General features: G+C 37.6%; 1 protein-coding gene across 8 annotated transcripts in view; it reads right to left on the bottom strand.

Moving 5' to 3' along the window:
• Positions 1 to 19,111, bottom strand: part of LOC129775051 (uncharacterized) — a 423,013-nt gene that overhangs the window by 75,717 nt on the left and 328,185 nt on the right. For all 8 annotated transcript variants that reach the window (XM_055779240.1, XM_055779235.1, XM_055779234.1 and 5 more), the window contains 2 exons: positions 14,209 to 14,318; positions 7,794 to 7,959 (listed from right to left, as the gene is read on the bottom strand). In XM_055779240.1, the coding sequence (XP_055635215.1) occupies positions 7,794 to 7,959; positions 14,209 to 14,318 (276 nt within the window). The remainder of the gene's footprint in view (positions 1 to 7,793; positions 7,960 to 14,208; positions 14,319 to 19,111) is intronic.

Raw genomic sequence — 19,111 nt, forward strand, 5'->3', positions numbered from 1 at the left:
TGTAAACGTCATTAAACATTTAAAATTTTTTTTGGATATATTTTACTGTGCTTCTTTCAAAGGGTCTAGATCCACTAGAAGCACATGTACTGTTGTTTTCTCCCTTTATTGCTTCAAATTTATTTAGTTTAGCTCAACCTTTTAGTTTCTATTTTTGTTTGTTATTACGTTATTTTATTAGTTGAGTTCAGTGTGTCCACTACCAGGGGGCTCACTGTAGAGCCTATTGGTGTGGGGGAGAGTGGAGGGCTCATTAAAAAAAGAAAAAAAATATCTCGCGTAATATCGATCATACAATTTTATGTTTAGGCTCGTGGCATTTTACACAAAAATAAATTCTTTTGTTGTTTTTTGTTTGTTCCATCCACCCTGTAGGGTGTTAACAATGAAGGCCAACAAAAAGAAAATTCGGTACACTTCACACTTTTTATTAAAGCGAAAATGCAAGCCAGGCCACTGAAATGGTGAATGGTGTTAATGATGCCGATTCTGTAACAGTAAAATAAGCGCAATTTATTTTTTTAATTATTTTTTTCAAAAAAAAAAAACAATACACTAAAATCTGATATCTACAGTCATCAAATGGGCGGTTTAAAGCTAGCGATTGATTTGAAATGTTCAGAATTGGCCAACAGAGGAGATGTTGTGTTCCATCAGGAAAACGTATGACCACACAACTCCGAGAGCTCGATTGGGATGTTTTAATGCATCCATCATATAGTCCGGACCTGGCTCCAAGTGATTACCACCAGGTTAGGGGAAAAATCGCATCAAAATTCGTTCAACAACACTCATGCACAGATAAAACTTACCCTTATATTCTCCGTTTATGCCTCACTTTATTTTAGACAGAAAACATTCACCTATCACCTTCGCAAAGTTCATTCTCGAGTTAAACGGAAAATACTGTCTTGATTCCGCTCATCTATTCTCAGAGAATTTTGCATTCTCTCATTTGCCTCTCGGAGTGACGTTAGACGGTGATAGAATCAAATTGGAAACATTTGCTTGAGCCAGCGAGTGTCTCTGTAAAATCATTCGTTTTTCACTCAATAAGCAATCATTGAGCCTCGATCGTGGCAGTAAAATATAGGTAGATAGTTGAAATCGAGTTGTTTCCTGTGCCCTATTGCAATGGCATTTTTTTGGTTTCTAGTATGGAATGATCTAAGCCAACGCAAAAGATCATATTAACGCAAGTTATTGGTGTGTGGGAAGGTAGATTCATGTGCATTGCCGATAACAAATGCACTTGCATGCTGTCAAGGAAGAGAGTAGAAGCGAATATATTTTGACTCACTCGTTATTTTGTTTCATGCGATCCTTCCAAAGGAGTATTCATGGACTGGATGTTGTTTTCCACTCTTTGTTTTGTTATGTTCACTCTCAGTCCCGAATGAAGATGGTCGACGAGTGTAAAATGATTAATCGTGCAATCTCACGATTGCTTGCTGCATTCTCTTCGCCATGATTATTCCAAGCAGATACAGTGGGGGATTCATCATTGGTGCAAACATATTTTTTCACTAAAACATTTTTAAAATTATGGTGCGAAATTCTCATAAGCGCAACTGGCATTTTAAATATTTTCCCACCAATATGTAAACATCTTGGCCATTTTTAAACGCATCCTGGTAAGGTTGTAACGTGAGAACGAGTTAATCACAATCAGCTAAGCAGTGAAGTAGCGCAATTGAATTTGAAGCACGATTCCGAAAGAAAAGTTCTTGAACGAAACTGAGCGGAGATTAATAACCGAATTGAAGGATATTGGTTTAAGCAACCGGAAGATAGCAAAGAGGATCGATAGAGGAGAAACAGTGGTCCGGATTTTTTTCAAGAAGGGCCCAAAATATGGCATCAGAAGGAAGAATAAAGGTAACTGCAAAATTTCAAACCGCGTCCGGAACCGCATCATTCAGCTTGGGGAGACTGGAAAATTTAATACTTCGGAAATAAAGCAAGAACTGGACCTTCCCATATCCAAACGACGTGTTTCCCAAATTTTGCGAGGATCTGGACATCTGGTTTACACGAAGAAGGCAAAGAATCCAAACCTCACCCAAGGCACATTAACGCAAGATTGGATTTCGCTAAACAGCACATGGATTGGAAGGCAGAGTGGGATGAAGTGATCTTTTCCGACGAGAAAAAGTTCAATCTTGATGGTCCCGACTGCTGCGCGTATTATTGGCATGATCTACGAAAAAATCCCGAAGTGAAGTTGAGCAGGAATTTTGGTGGTGGAAGTCTCATGGTGTGGGCTGCGTTTTCAAGAAAAGGGAAGACTCCTATCGCCACTATTTCGAAAAGATGAACTCCGACAACTATGTAGAGCTACTGGACAGTGTTTTGGTGCCATTTACAGAAGACATTATGGACGACAACTTCATCTTCCAGCAGGATAATGCATTCACGTAAGCAATAAATCATTGTCATGGTTTTCCGAAAGAAACATTCTGGTTATGGACTGGCCAGCTCGTAGCCCGGATCTCAATCCCATCGAGAATCTCTGGGGAATCCTGGCAAGGCGAGTCTACAGTGGTGGACGGCAATTTGCAACAGTTCGTGAGTTGGAGAGATGTGTAAGGGACGAGTGGAATAAAATTCCACATGAAATGTGGGATAATCCGATTGAGTCAATGCCAAATCGTGTCTATGAAACTATTCTGAAAAATGGTAAACCAACCAAATATTGAATGTGTTGTTCTTTGAGAATAAAATCTGATGTGCGCTTATAAGAATTTCTACCTTGAAAACACGTTTTTCTCATTCTGAATAACTGTTGAGAATAGGATTGGAACTTTTCTTGGCTAGATAAACTTGATGTTCGAAGGTCATTTAAATCCCATGAAAATATTTTGAAAATATATATCTAGTTAATCTTACAGCCAAAATATACATGTGTGCTTATAGGAATTCCTCGCACTGTACAAGAGTGATTTATAATTAGGTGTGGAGAAATGAGCGAATGAACCTTTCCATACTTGATTACCACCTTTATCTCGCATTGTAAAACTTCCTGAGTAATTAGAAATCGGGATCAAGAGAAGATTGCAAAAATTGTAGAAATGGATTGATACAATGTTTTGCAAGTTTGTACACCATTAAAAATTAAAAAAAACCTCTCAATCATACATAAATTCCCATCTTTCCCACCTTGTCTGTTATTCCCGATCTTCCCCTACTAACATATTCTTGATGTTTAATGTAGCGAAATCTGAAACATCAACCGGACAATTTAAACTCGCATACCTAGTTTATTGTGCTCCCGTGGCCGAGTGGTTGGCGTCACACAATATCATGCCGAGGATCCAATTTCCGTTCTGGCCGAGGTATTTCTTCAAAAAAAATAAAAATTCTCCGGTTTGCGTATTCCATCGAGTATTGCTTGCCTCTCAGAATAGATTCAAGGCATGTAATTTGCTAAAGAAATCCTCACTTAGCCCTACTAACGAATTGTTACTTTACTAAGTTTCAAATTGTTTCTTCTGAAAGTAGGCATAGCATTCTGTATTTATGGGACAATTTGCGATGATCACCACAAAAAAAACTCGGTTTTTTTAATCGATGCGAATAATTTGTTTTTTTTTTCGTCAAAGCAGTAATTCAACACTGTACAGAATTTATTAGAGTTTTTCAAACTGCCTTTTGATTTGCTGAGCGATCATTATTTATTGAATTATTCATCATCAAAGACGAAGGAGTACTTTTTCATTCAAATGAAAGCTGATTGATAAGGTTAATTGGATTTGCTATAGAATAGGTTAGCACAGAAATAGAAAGAAATCGATTTTTTTACTTTTCTCAGATATCGTTGTCCACCACACCTACACACTAAGATAAACATATGAACGTAATAATCCAGTATTCGTTGATTTTTCACGAAGTTACATCATGTCAAAAATCATCAATCAAAAATCAATTTTGACTTTGCACTTCATCCCTCTAATTTTTTGTCGAGTGTATATGGACTGGTTCCCAGTATTTTTTGGAGGGAATGTATACCCAAAATTATTTAAGAAGGATGATTGAGGTCCATGTTCCATTGAAAATCGCTCGAAATCTTTATCTGGTAAACAATGTTGTTACGTTGAGCATGGGTAAAAATCGGGTCACCGAGTGTTGATTTTACTAGAGCACAATAAAATAAAATATCCTCACTGGTATAGTTTTCCACTATGCTTTCCTTTACACAATCCTTATAATAATGTATCACCGTATTGAAATATAAGGTTGGGGAGAAAGTTATCCATCTCGCGTAATATCTACATACAATTTCAAGTTTAGGCTCGTTGTAAAGAACATTCCACACCGAAAAAAAATATTTTGTTGTTTTTTGTTTGTTCCAATCAGTTGTGAGATACAGGGTGTTAACAATGCAGGTCAACAAAGAAAAAAATCGGTACATTTTACACATTTTATTTTATAAATGCGAAAATGCCAGCCAGGCAGCTGAAATAGTTGATGTTTATAGTGCCGATACTGCAACAGTAAAATACGTGCAATTTAATTTATTTTCAAAAAATTGTTTTATTCATTTTTACGTAGGATTACGTCTTTCGGGAACATATTGGGGTACAAATTGAAAATCGGTAATCGAGCACATCGTGAAAATTGTCCAATTTAAAATGCTTATTGCTCAGTCATTTCATGATGGATTGATGAAATTCTTGCGGTCATCGATTTCGGCATTCCATAACAATTTTTTATATTGAAGAAAATAATATATGTCATGAAACTAACTATCGAACAATTGAAAAATCTTAATCCGTATCCTAACGGCAATAGCCACTTCTGATTGGTCGAAATTGATGACACATGCGGCGGGTGCCTAACAGAGACAACCAAGCTGCCTAGGGGAAATCGACATTACAAATACATGAAGGTAGGGGGAACTTTTGTTCCTACCGAAATGTATTCCCTAACAGAGACATCAAAACCAAGGTGCCCAGGGGAAATCGGCATTGCAAATATATGCAAGACGGGGGCATTTTTATATTGTTAGTGTGGTGAGTGATACGAATAATTCTAGCAAATAAAATTTAAATTTGGAACGTTAATGTTGGTAGCTTCGTGAAACTTCATATCAATGACCGATCGGGTATTGTGAAAAATTTAGCACAAGTGTAAGTGCAAAATTGTATACGGTAGCAGTTGTGTTAAAAACGACTTGATATATGAAACGATTTATTTCAATTTTCTTAAATAAAAACCAAGGTGTGTTCCCGCTCGAGAACGAGTCGTTGGGTTCAAGCTCTCTGTGTTGTTGAATTCATTTTCACCCAAGGAATGTTTATACGGCGAGAAAAATTGGAAAAGTGAAGAAATATTAGAAAAAGTGATTTTCCATATGCTCTACATATAGTATTAGGTGCTGTGTTAGTCCAATTAAAATTCGCATTTGGGTGGAATAAACACTCAGAAAGTAAAAGTTATAGAAGGAAATTACCTTTTCCATTTCAATATTGTTTTCTCTATATTAAAGTAACATGTTTTTACTGATGAGAAAAAATTGATAATTGTGTTCGGTATTAGTAATTATCTTATATTACATTGGTGAGTTTTTTTTCTCTTCATTTCATCTATACATAACATAGGAGACATCTCGTCTAGGATGTAGAGGACGGTTTTCACCATATCTCGTTCCACTTCGGTATCTTTTATCTGATACGCACCATCCAATGACTGTTTACCATCCTTTTGTCATCATCACTCGGTAAACACTGGTGGAGTGAACAAACAATATCCAACAACCGAACAAAACGGCCCTTTACAGGGTCAAAGAGTTTAACTATGTAATTCTTCAAACATATCCAAAATCAACAGATAGCCTAACGGAGTCCTACGTCAACTATGCGGTCGTTTCTCAGAAACAACCCTCCTGTGACTTTTTTAGTGCAATACACTAAATCTAATGTAAAACTAAAAACTAATGTCAACAAATGGACCGTTTGAAGTTAGCGATTGATCAGAAACGTTCAGAATTGGCCAACTAAAGAGGTGGTGTGTTGCATCAGGACAACGCAAGGCCACACAATTCCGAGAGCTTGATTGGGATGTTTTAATGCATCCACCATATAGTTCAGACCTGGCACCAAACGACTATCACCTTTTTCTCGTATTGGAAAATTTCCAGAGTGATAAAAAATCGGGATCAAGAGAAGTTTGTAAAAATCTATTGCTATGGTTTTTCGCAAAGAACTCTATGATAGAGACATTACGAAGCCACCTTTTGAATGGCAACAAAACGGCGTTTATTTGACCCAAATCGGACAATCCGAAGCATATTCAAAATAGTTTTGAATTTCACCCAAAAATAATGGATTACTTTTTCCCCAACCTAATATGAAAATTATGCTTCCACCGCTGCAGCATAATAATTGCTGATTACAGGAAAACTTTTTTCATCATTATTCTTCACAATGAGGTAACAATTGCCATTGACAACGGGAGCGTGTGGATTATGCAGATATAATCAACCCCGGAATGTGTAAGCACAGGAATCAAACTTCCCTGCTGTTGAAATATTCAAACGGATTACATCAGAAACTCATACTTCTCGGAAGAGGAGGATTTCGCCGTCAAAGTTCCCATCGCGTCACATCTCACTTTCTCTCTCTCTCTTCTCCGCCGTAAAGAAAAGCTCGTTTTCTACACTTCACCCATGAGTTAGTTTGACAGCTTATTGCTTTCTGGGCGATATAGTTTCGTGCCCTGGAAACACAATTTCCCGCTCATATTGTTCGGCATGAGAATATTTCTGCCACCCCCAAGGCCATCATGCCATCGATCCGCCTTTCTCCGCCGCATCTCATCAATCAATCTGTTTTTGAGCTATTATAAGCAGGGGGTGGGGGTGGGTAGAAAAGTTTCACAATTCCATCGCGTTTCGCATCGCTTCCAGTGGCGCCGCTCTATCATCACCCACACATGTGGTAAATCTCAGACAACGGGAACCATTTCAATTTCCCCCCCTGTCTTAGCGTCTTAGGTGGTCGGTCTATGTGTCTTACAGATTGAGGACAAGTTGATGATGAGAAAACTTTGTCACCAGCTGGTTTATCTTTGCTTACTTTCCCCATATTCCAGCTGATGTCCTTTTTGCTGGTTTGCACGGTTCGTTGGGTTCCTTGATGGGGGTGTATCCCGGACGATGGTATGTTGCTCCGCAGGATCAGTCCTGGCAGATTTCTGGGTTGTGTTTGGAAGGTGGCGGTTGTTACTCAATGCATAAATGTTTCAGAACACACATAACACATACACCCCTAGTATCGGCACAGTTTACAGCAAAAAGCGAACGAAACCATACTCTGGTAATCGGTGGCGTTAATGAGGCTAATCTTCGCTTTCATTATCTCGGAAACGACTCTCTTGTAGTGCAGTCTCTCGATGGAATACGCCCGAGGGGGTGTTAATGAGAATTTAACTAATGGTGGAAGTTTACCCATTCATTAACCGGAAATTTCCCCTAAATGAAAGAGAGCGAGGGAAAACGGCAGCAGCGAACGCAATATGGAAACACAATCGTGCCAAAGTATCTCTCTGGTGGACATTCCGGAAAGTCGATCAAATCAATTACAACAATCACTCCGCACGCAATAATTCATAGCCGGTGGGCTAACCGGCCTCGCGTTATCCTTCTGGGAAATTTACGGGTGGATTGAGTGCGCCCAGAGGCACACACATTCATTTCGTTTACTATTTTTTCATACCCTGGAGCCATGTGGTGACCTCGGTGGCGATCGGAATCTGTTTGTTCGTTGCTTCATTCTTCTTGCAGTTGAACTTACCGGAACAAGCCTGGGGTGGTAGCGGAAAGATGAGCGTAGTGGAGCTTTTCCGCCGGGCCACCGCGCAACCGAGGGATTGTGGCTTAAAGCTGCGCAGTTGCTGCATGAAGTCCGAGCACTCCATCAGGGCGACGTCTGCGAAGTGTAGATCGCAGAGTATTTGATTCTGCGGGGTGGGAGGCAGAAGTTAGTGTTAATACATTTTCAAGAAAAATATTTACATGGAATTGAGTAAAATAATCTAGTTAATTCATGCGTATATAGGATTTCATTATATGGTATAAATTCGAGTTACACATATAGTTGGTGTTCGTTTAGATGGTAAAAGTGTAACATTGACGGCTCACATTTGCTCTGAGGAAAAGATAATTTCACCCCGCATTTATTATATTCATATCGATCGGTTGTGAAATATTGAATTCTGGCCATGGGCTCCCGATATCTCCCGATGGTGAATAAATTGCTGAAGCCTGTGAGAAATGTTGATGATGGTTTTCTTGTGTTTATGTTGTGGGTATCAAAAAGATACCAACCGCTAGCTGCAAATTAATCATTGATTAACCTCCCTACCCAAGAACGGTTTTTTAGGGTTCGATCCTTGTTGCGTTTTTGGAAGCACTAATGTTCCACACATTTACGTGGTTGAGCTTCGGGTAGAATCAATTTCGCCTTGTAAGACCAGCCAGGCGGCTTGTCTACCCAATCATACAGAACGGATCGCGAGTTGGACCGTCTACTCTCGATATAGATATTATATGTTGACGATTCGTCGTCTGAGCCTTAAGGTGGAAACAGAATGCCGCGTTGTGCGTTGCTTCTCATCAGCTGTCATTGCTTGCGTTTTGTACTAAAACATTTGCCCGACGCAGTCTGTTGATTTGCAGTCACAATCTAGCATTCGCGTCACCGCTTTTAATGTAAACAAAAACAAAATAAAATTCGTATGAAAATCTTGTTCTTATAGTGTCCACGGATCAGTTGAATGTTTTTAAAAACAACACATTGCCATATCCGCGTTGGCGGCATTGAACTTCGTTCACTAGTTTAGGGGAGCGTGAAAGAATAGCTGATTTTCAGTCGGAATGAACACCGTTTTCAAAATTAAAATTATGAATGTAAATTAGCTTTTCCATATCAAACTAGTATTCCATTTAAATGAAAATCATTTTTGTTTGCAGGTGGTGAAAAAGTATCATACGAAAATTGATTATGAAGACAACTCTATATTATGATGAAAAAATTCAGCAACAATGTTGGAATTGTTTAGCCATATGGTTGAATGAAAGTCAGAAACACGTGTTTCAAATAATCAAATAACATGATGTGAAAATTTTCATTCAAATTTTAGAATTTAAAAACCGGCTTCGTGTCTTCTAATCTGATAGAGATTACACTAACGAGTTTGGGATCCAAACTATGGCCCTAATTTGAAGTTGCCACCAGATGTCGACACCATGCCACTGCCATCGATAATTCGGCCCAAGCAGTTTAGAACAAATGCTAGCGTTCAGTACAACGATGCTAATGATGCAACGCATTATTGTGTTTGACTAAATGGAAACACACATATTTAAAATGAAGTGTCAAAGCACAATTGTCGCGATGCGACGCATAGCGCGGCATTGTGGTCCCACCTTTATTATTCTATTCGCGTTATTGCATTTTTAACGGCATTATCACGGCCTTCATGCCAGAAAACTCAAAGCCAAGTTTGGTTTCATTTAAGGGGGTAGTACACTATGAACAGCATAAAAAGTATGTGATTTTCACGATTTTTTTCAACGAGAAAATGAATTACTATGATTAATCTGATATCACATTTTTATTAGATACTAGCTGACCCGGCAAACTTCGTCCCGCCCAAAATTTGTTTTTTTGTTATCAATACCTTCAAACATTCACGTTTTCTTACTATCGTTAGATGCGCTACTCTTTCGTTTTAATCTTGTCGATAGCAATATCTGTGTCTGTGGCCAAGGTTACCACGACATCGAAACACGTTGTTTGGTCGTGCGAGGGGTATGTTTGTTGCCAGATCGAATTTAGAAAACTCTCTTCGGGCCAGAGGAAGGCAACCCATATGTTGGCTCGGCTAGATCTTGATTACATGTCCCAAATATAATATATGTCTTCCTAAAAGCTATCGATCTTCTTGTGTGATTTTCCTTATATCCTTTCCCCTCCTTTTCGTCCTTGGTGAGTTATCGGTTCACTTTCATTAGAATAAGGTGAATTGTAATACATATTAGATGTAAGGATAGTTTTTAAGAATTGAGTGTGAAGTGTGAGTATGAATGAGAATGTGAGTATGAGTGTGAATGATGATCCCATCCTTTTCCTAAAGAAAATGTGTCACCCTTCTAAACTCGAGTCGACCGGGAGTAATCGGTTTCCTATTTTATTAACCATAGAATTAAGGAAACATGTTAATATATTCTAGTTAAAATAAAGTTCAGAGGTAAGCTTGTAAGCCTGTAAAAATAAACGATTTAATAAAATAAATAAATAAATAAAAATATTCTTTATCGAATTAGAATGTGTTTTAAATAACATTTTTCAATTTTCTTTAAAATAATTCATTTGCCCCATACAACTTGGCCTATAACTTTTCTCAGACCCTTTTCCGATTAATAAAATTGTTGCTGGAAGATAAGTAAAATATTTATCTATCGAATAACTTTAATAACTCTATTCGAATATTTTTTTTTATTTTCAAAATTCTGTATATTTTCCTATATTGACCCATGCTCACGTTTCAGTCTATAACTTTTCTCTGTCACGATCAAGACAAAAATGAATTATGTCGAAAGAGGAATGATTCTCTACCTAATGATCATGGTAATGAATGGTTTTGGTTTCGTTACTTGATAAACAATCAATTTATTTCAACTGAGATAATTCATTATTCATTAAATCCAGAAAGACGTTGAAAAGAAACTTGCACACAACAAAAACTTTTATTCGCTGAATCCGCGGCGAATGAACTGCAAAGTTTAGAGCCTCCTAAAAACTTGCAAGCAAAGCAAGCAACTTCACACAAGTCAAAACGTGCGGTTCCAGGCGTATGTCTTACATATTTCTTCCCGGTCCTTAAAGTGTCAAATAAACCGTTCAAAAATCTTACTCAAAAATCGAATTGAATAGAGCGATTCCACGCCAAATTAACCGAAAAGCGGACAACCCTCACCGATTTTTTCAAACCTTTTACATATGGTGTCAGCTATTCAAAATCATAATTTTCAATAGCATATGACATAATTTTTATAAGGGCGAATGTAGAAAAATTGAACTTTTCTCCAAGAAATGGTAACTCGAAATCAAGATGTCTGATCAAAATCTGTTGAAAAATCATCGGAATATTTGGAAGAAATAATAATTTAAATACACTGTTATAAATTATTACTCAAAAATTGAATTTAATGATACGAACTTTTGTATTTTAGAAGACGCACCCTTCGATATTTTTTAATGTAGTTTTATAAGTAAACTCTTTCAATTCAACAAATTTTGACATATAGTGGTGCGGTGTCGGACTCTATACAATGGAGATATGAAGTTTTGAAAATTTATGAGATTTTAATATCTTTGAGAAATCGTAACAATTGAAGAAAAATAATATGAAAATGGAATCTACATGAAAAAAAAAATGTTGAACCGGGTGCGTGAAGTGATGCGTAACAAAAGATACACGGTCAAGTACCGTTCTGAATCATATTTCGGACGAAAGGCATATAATGGAAAAAACAGATCTCAACTTTATACACAGGTATTATTTGGTTGATATTTTCAATAAATTAGTTCAATATGCTTTTAAGCATTCTACTTTGAAAATATAAAGAAAATATCGAATAAAATGTTTTTCAAATCAAGCGTATAAGAATCAAACTTCGGACACTATTCATAAAAAAAAATCAAATTTCGGAAAGATTGAATTCAAATTTCGGACACTTTATTTTGAACGAAAATTACATTACACTTGATTATATTTTATAGTCAGCTGCAAAATACTTACCAAGTAATCACAGTAACCTGATAACGATGATGAGAACTGATGAAACACGAGAGGAATTTAAATACTGATGAAAGGGGTAAATTCTACGTGCTCACGCTAAGCAAACGTCAAACACAAACGATAACAAACGATAATGAGTAGTGCTGTTGGATTTTTTCCTACTATGTAATAATTCAAATGTAATTCTCAAATGAAGTAATAGTGAAACCAAGGGATTACTCTAAAGAAGCAATTGTGATATTAATTTTATAGTTATATCATCAGTGCATTAAGCATTTCAAGATATTAGAACAAAGTGTCCGAAATATGATGTTGTCCGAAATATGATTCAGAACGGTACTAACCCTAGAAGCTTTTCACGGTATAAATTTTCATGTTTTTATTTTTCTAATAAAATGAATTTTGAATCCGGTCTTAATTTTTATCGCGTCATTTCAGTTGTAGAGTATGCTTAAACCCCATTTTAGTGAATGAATATTGTTTCAATTACAAATGTTATAAATTTCTTATAAATCTTATTAATCTTATCTTATAAATGGATTGAAGCACTGGATTGGATTATTTTTTCTCAAAGTTTTGTCACTTTTGTTCTTTGCTCGAGCAGTGGTCTTAATGTTTTGTCCGACAGTGTATATACAAAGTAGAAAAAAATCGAAGAGGATCGAGACAGAGACCGGCTGATTTGGCGTGGAATTGCTCTATTTGTACTTTCTTGTGTCGTTCAGTAGCAAAACACTCAAAAAAAGAAAACGTTAGTTTTCCATAACTGTAGAACCAAAAGGAAAACTATCACTCCTTTACAACATTAACAGCGATTTCGTATGATTTAAAAAAAAAGTTCGATTTTTCAACTTTTTTTTCTAATCATGAAAAATTCACTATTTTTTATTTTTAAAATAAAACCCTTTTTCTATCTCGAACAGCAAAAAGTTTGAGCTACAATATTATTCCGAAAAAACAGGAATTGTAGCGGTACGTGGACGCACTGAATGGGCATAATGATTAGGGTAAATATTTTGCCCCCACTTAACCTAAGGCCTGTTTCAGTTAGAATTTAGTCCCATAGGCATTCTCAGCATTGAAATAACGTACAAAAAAGGAAGGATGCCATTTTGCAGTTTTCAAATGAATTTTAAAGGAAAAAACATGAAACTTATTGTGTCAGTTGTTCGGATGATTTTTCGAACTTTTCATGTGATACCACCACCCATCATTTTCTGCACAGTACTGTTGGTAATCGTATTTGCTATCTTGTCCCACCACTTTTCCATTTGAGCTTTTTATGGTTCTGCTACATTTCTTCTGCTTGCCCTTGACAATTGCCCAATATCTCTCGAAGGAACGAAAATTCGGACAATTTGGTGGATTGATACTTTTCTCAATGATATCGATCTGTTTTGGCAGCTTCTCAAGTCAGGCCAGAACTTCAATGTACCTTTGTGTGATCGTATGAATGGCAAAATACTGTTCTAAAGACACTCCTTTTTTATAAGCTTTTCTATTCATTGCTGACACAGTGATGAAAACTTTTATCTTCTCTCCACAACTACTCTTGCCAAATCATCAACTTACAGATTTAAACCTATCCGCAACGCCTGGAAAAGTAACATTTGTTACCGGCTATTTGCCCGAAATCCATTTTTAAGTATGTTTCATTGTCAATCAAAATGCATCCTTTGTACTTGGTCAACACTTGCTTGTAAAGCTCCCTTGCACGGGGTTTAGCAACCAATTTTTTTCCAGCAAATTTGCCGAACAGTCATGAAATTTTTCGCCATATCCCGCAAGGAGAGCCCAGGATTGTTGTGGACTACTCGAATCACCCTTGCCCGTAGATTCTGGTCATATGTTCCACCTCAACGTTACTACTGATTAGTTTCGCCCGATCCAACGTAAGGGTCTCCCGGTAACGTTGGAGTATCACAGTCGATTTGGGGATTTTCAGGGATTTAGTCACCACGTCGGGTTTTAAACGTGAGTGTGCAGAATTTTCTCTCGCCTCTCGCGTTCCATCTTCGATAACTTTTGAATATGTATTTCAATGTTGATGAAATTTCCACTACTGAATAAACAAACCAACCGGATCAAAATGCTGTCAATAGTTTTTCGATGCGACAACAAGGGGTGCTGCAGTGGATAAAAATCAGCGACCAAATTCTAACTGAAACACACTTTAAATGAGTAAATTTATATGAAACCAGAATAAAATGTTTCACAGCGTCATTCTCGTTGATAAATAGCTATACCTCGTATTATGAAACTTCTACCAACTATTACTTTTACTAACTGAGAGCATTCGGAAATCATCATTGTGAAACTTCGAGCAAACAAGAACACTTAGGAAAACTCGTCATTGCAAGTTGTCAGAGCAAATATTTTTCGATTGGCACAACATCTAATTACCTTGAAACGTCTGGCTCTCTTCTGATTGGGACCGGTTAAGTTGAGCCCACATGAGTTGCACCTCAAACATTCCTCGTGGTAGTGGTTATTCTCATATAGTGGGGATGGTTCTGCAAGAAAGGAAAAAAGTTGAAGAGAAAAAAAAACGGAAGACTCCGGTTGAGTATAGTCGATTCCCCTTTGATTGTGACACACACACACAAGAAGAAAAAAAAACAAAACAAAGTTTAACATTACAACATTGAACAGCGATTAAATGGAATGCTCGTGTGGGTGGCGGGTTGGGTGGTGTTTGTGTTTATGCTATCTACTTTTATTTTACTTTCTACAAGTTACTCATGCGACAGTTCGAAAGATAACGTGTTTATATGGGATTGCTCGGCAGGAAATACGCAGTCTTGTTGGTTTTGCAGATGGAATCTATCGAAAAGTGGTACTAGCCCTGATGGGTACAGGATAGATATGTGTCTTAGTCTCGAGTTGGTTCCCACATCACGGGATTGTGTTTTGTTAGCAACTCAACCGAAGACGGGCAAAAATATGCCACACAACAGCCAATCTTCTCGAGCGAAGACGAACAGCGGTTCCGTAAGATAAGCTGATTAGGAAAATGTTTTCCGTCCTGAGCATCCACGGTCGGAGAAACCCGGAGGGAGATTAAGAGAAAACATTATCAGACCATCTGTACAAACACAATGATTGACGTTGTATCGTCTACTGGTGCAAGCTCGTAATACACACGAGCAATTTATTGGAGTGTACGAAACATGAATCGAGTAGAATGGTTGCTCCATCCAAACCGCAGGTACACTCATATGTATTGCGAAATAATCACCGGGAAGAACGTTACTTTGGAAACCTAGATATATATCTCTTGGGCAGTTCTGTTCACGGCCTTCAAAGAACACGTTCTGATCGAACTTGGTTATTTTCTGTTGAGTTGTGGTTCTATGCAAATGCATCGGCAATTCACAGAATCATTGTCGATGTTCGACCTCTGAAAACATACCATCCGATGACTAGCATTAAGATGGAGCAAACAGAAATGCGTCAAAACACTAGACGAGAGAAAAGTCAGTCTGATCCTGGGAGCCAGCCAGAAGCTAAAATGGAGCCGCGGGAAAACACCGACTGAAACCAAGCCAATCAATTCCACTTGGGTTTACAGCACTGGAGAGCGACTCCACTTTTGAATAATGAAAAAAAATCCAAGGCTTCTTTTTCCCTAATGGCACACCTCTTGTCCATCTGTGCGAAATCGAACACAGAAAGACAGGTCTATTAGCTCTCAACTGATTTTCTAGGGAAATCATAACTTGCTTCGAGCGGTGGTCTGGTTTAGTCGGGTTTGGGTTCACCCAAGGGGCGGCCGCCTGACTATTCACAATCCGGAGAGCCGCGCGAGCAATTCGGTACGTCGGGAAGTAAAACTCAATTCAATCAATCTCCTAAATATTTGATGGAGGTAAAATGATTGAATCGTTTCTCATTCTTCCCTAATCCTCTCCGATTCATAATTCACACAAACACACGGTAAGTTTTCTTCACCCAGCTTCATTCGGAGGGGGCAGGGGGTGGTATATGTGCGGGTGTCGGAGCTGTGCGAATGCATTTAGATGATTCCTTCAGAAGTGCCCATCTGCTGCTGTCAGTCGTTTGTGATCCACTAGCGGAGGAAATTTGACGCCCAATCATGGCTCCAAAGTGATTGGAAAGTTTTCCTTCCGACCCTGAGATCGGTCGCCGGCTTATCGATAAATAAACCAAGTGGAACTTTACGGGTTATCTGCTGGCTGACCCGTTGGCTGGAGTGAAATGGGTTGCTGACCAGAGCACATGTGTGTAGCCATTTGATGGATTGCATTCAGTGGTAGGATTCTTTGCGTTGTTTGTTTTTGGCGCTACTGTCGGTATCGGCTGGCGAACTTTTGCGGTTCGTTGATGGATTGATGCCCGGCTTGCAAGGAGTAAATCCATTCGTTTGAATGTGTTAACTATTCGGAAATCTACATCCAGTCGATCAGATTGTTCTAAATATTTGAATAGCTGTTTCTGTCACGCTTCAAAACCCTTTCAATGATACTACAGTGAACGCGGTGAGTGCGTATCGCGTTATATGGAAACCACGCTATAACAAACTCAGAATGAGTACAAATCACATCATTCGTACCGCGAAATATGGAGACCAATAAGAATTTCATCTTTCCATCACGCAAAACGTCTATCTTCGAATAAAGTACGAGGGTCACTATTTATATTTCGGGAATAGGAACAAAAACAAATAGTTAAGCTGCGAATATATTTTTATTGTTTTTCAAAGTACTCGCCACGATGATCGATACACTTTTGCATGCGCTTAAACCAATTTTCAAAGCATTTATTCCAATCGACACGAGCCTATTTTTTGAGCGATTGTCAAATTATGTGGGATCCAACGTGAACATAATTTTCGCACAACTAAGTGTTCATGTAAAATCGCATATATGCTGGTGGAACTAATGCTTATGGCGGGTTTACATTAGGGAGATCTATAGCTATAGATGGATTTATTCACGTGAATATAGGTGTAAACGGGTGAGAATAAGTATGATATACTTATTCGAGGTATATATAACTTGAATAAATTCAGCATATGTAAACGCTTGTGAATTTCTCACTGGTGAGAAATCACTAAAGTTGGATGCAGTTCTACTTCAGGTGAATAAATTCACCGAAAATATGAATATATTCATTATAGAAGTTCACGCTAGTTTAAACAGTTGATGCGATTTCTATAAATCTCATCATATTTCTTCACAATATATAATATATAACTAGTCTAAACCCACCCTTAGGGATGCCTCAATCTCACAATAGGTTACATGACGATCTTGCTTAATCATTTCGTGCACAGCATCGATGTTTTCTGGCACTACAGTCGATTTTGGACGACCTTCACGAAACTCGTCGGACAGCGAACTACGACCACGATTGAATTCACTATACCAGCGATACACAGTGGTTTTTGATGAAGCTTCATCGCCAAAAGTCAAATTAAGTTGATTGACGCACTCTTGTTGCGATAATCCACGTCGAAAGTCGTAAAAAATCATCGCACGAAAATGTTCACGATTCAGTTCCATTTTTTGCCGAGACCAAACTTTCAACTAAATATAAAATAAACAAATAGCGTCCGTATGACAAAATGTTCTGAGTACGTATATCGTCAAAAATGTCAAACTTTACGATGGAACCGTTAGATGGACTCACATGACATCAGTGTTGCCAATTCCCGAAATATAAATAGTGACCCTCGTACTAGTAGCGGCTGAATACTACTGAAATTATTGAGAGAGTGGAGAATTCATTCAAACTCTTGTGATCATACTTTCTCTTTAATACTTCAGACGGCTCTCTGCCGTACTGTTTTCTACCGCTCCTCTAACCCAACTTAGTAACCAAACGGGTGCATATTTTTCCACAGATTTGCCTTAAGGTGAAGGTGGAAGAAAGCCACAAATGGCTGCCACAATGGCGTTCATCTCTTTCATCTCCCTCCCTCACCCCTCACCAGAAAATCAATAATTTTGCAAAACAGTTTGAAGAAAATGATCGTTTTCGCACGCTTCCCATCAAGTAATACCAACTAAACTCTGATCGATTACTCAGGGTTGCCAACTCTAATTTCAAAAATTCAGGAAGAATGAAAATAAAAATCAGGGTAAATCAGGATAGCTCATATTGGGTTGTCCGAAAAGTTAATGTCGATTCTTGGGAAAACAGAAACATCATTTTCAATCAAAGCATTTTAATTTAATTTTATATCCATAGTTCTGTTTCACAATCTTTCGTCATCTTTCATACAGCTTTAATATTCTATCCTCTCAGCACATGTTTACTTCCTCGTTGAAAACTGCTGCGAGCCATACATGTGAGAAACAGGTTGTTTGGTAGAAACTCATAATACAGAATCCATTCCAAGTCCCATCAGAAACAAAGTACATCTTTCTTCGGGCGAAGACCGGATATGTCAAAGATTTAATAAGTATGGTATAAATCCTCGTATATGCCGAAATGCTATTGTTTCACCTGACCTTTCGATCGTTTAAATTTTTTTTCCGAAAACCTACAGCATCACTACAGTCAATTGTAGAGAAATCAATATTAAAATTTTCACTGAATTCATCGTCCATGCTTTGGAAAGAATCTTTACTCAACAAATGAGGAAAGCATATCAGCAGTGGGAGACTTGTTGATTGTTTCCTAATTTTTATGATATTTAATACGGTTATAGATAGATTTACCATAGTCCCATCATTATAGTTGATTCTACTTTGAATCAGACGAACAGATTACATATAAAATCATTTTATATTGACTTTGGATTCAAAAATTTTCTTGTGAGTAATTTTACACTCTGAAACGTATTCCTACATTAACAACTCTGGGGATACATCTACATACACATTATCCACAATAGAGTAATGTTGTTCCTCGAACTTAATCTTGTTGTAAGTTCATAAATTCGTCAGACAATTCGGTTCCATGAAGTTTTCTAGCACTGTTTTGAAAAGCCACGAAACAATTGAGGATAGAGAAAAATAAGTTAAGTACAGCTAGAGAATTTAACTTAATGTAAGATATATACAAGTGCGAATCGGAGACCTATCGTGAAAAAAAAACATAGACATGGAAACCAGTATATTTATCACTTATAATGTAAAGAGTACAAAAATCATGAAAAATCAGGATCATTTCAAGAAAATCAGGATAAATTGAGTGTTCGTCAGGATATCAGGGAACGTGCAAAAAAGTCTGGGAAATCCTGAAAAATCAGGAAGCTTGGCATCTCTGCTCACAAGACATTAAATTTTCATCTGCCATCGCACTGCATGGTGAAAAACGTCAGAAAACTCGAGCAAGT

The sequence above is a fragment of the Toxorhynchites rutilus genome, chromosome 3 (assembly GCF_029784135.1).
Source record: "Toxorhynchites rutilus septentrionalis strain SRP chromosome 3, ASM2978413v1, whole genome shotgun sequence".
In the NCBI taxonomy this organism is placed as follows: Eukaryota; Metazoa; Arthropoda; class Insecta; order Diptera; family Culicidae; genus Toxorhynchites; species Toxorhynchites rutilus.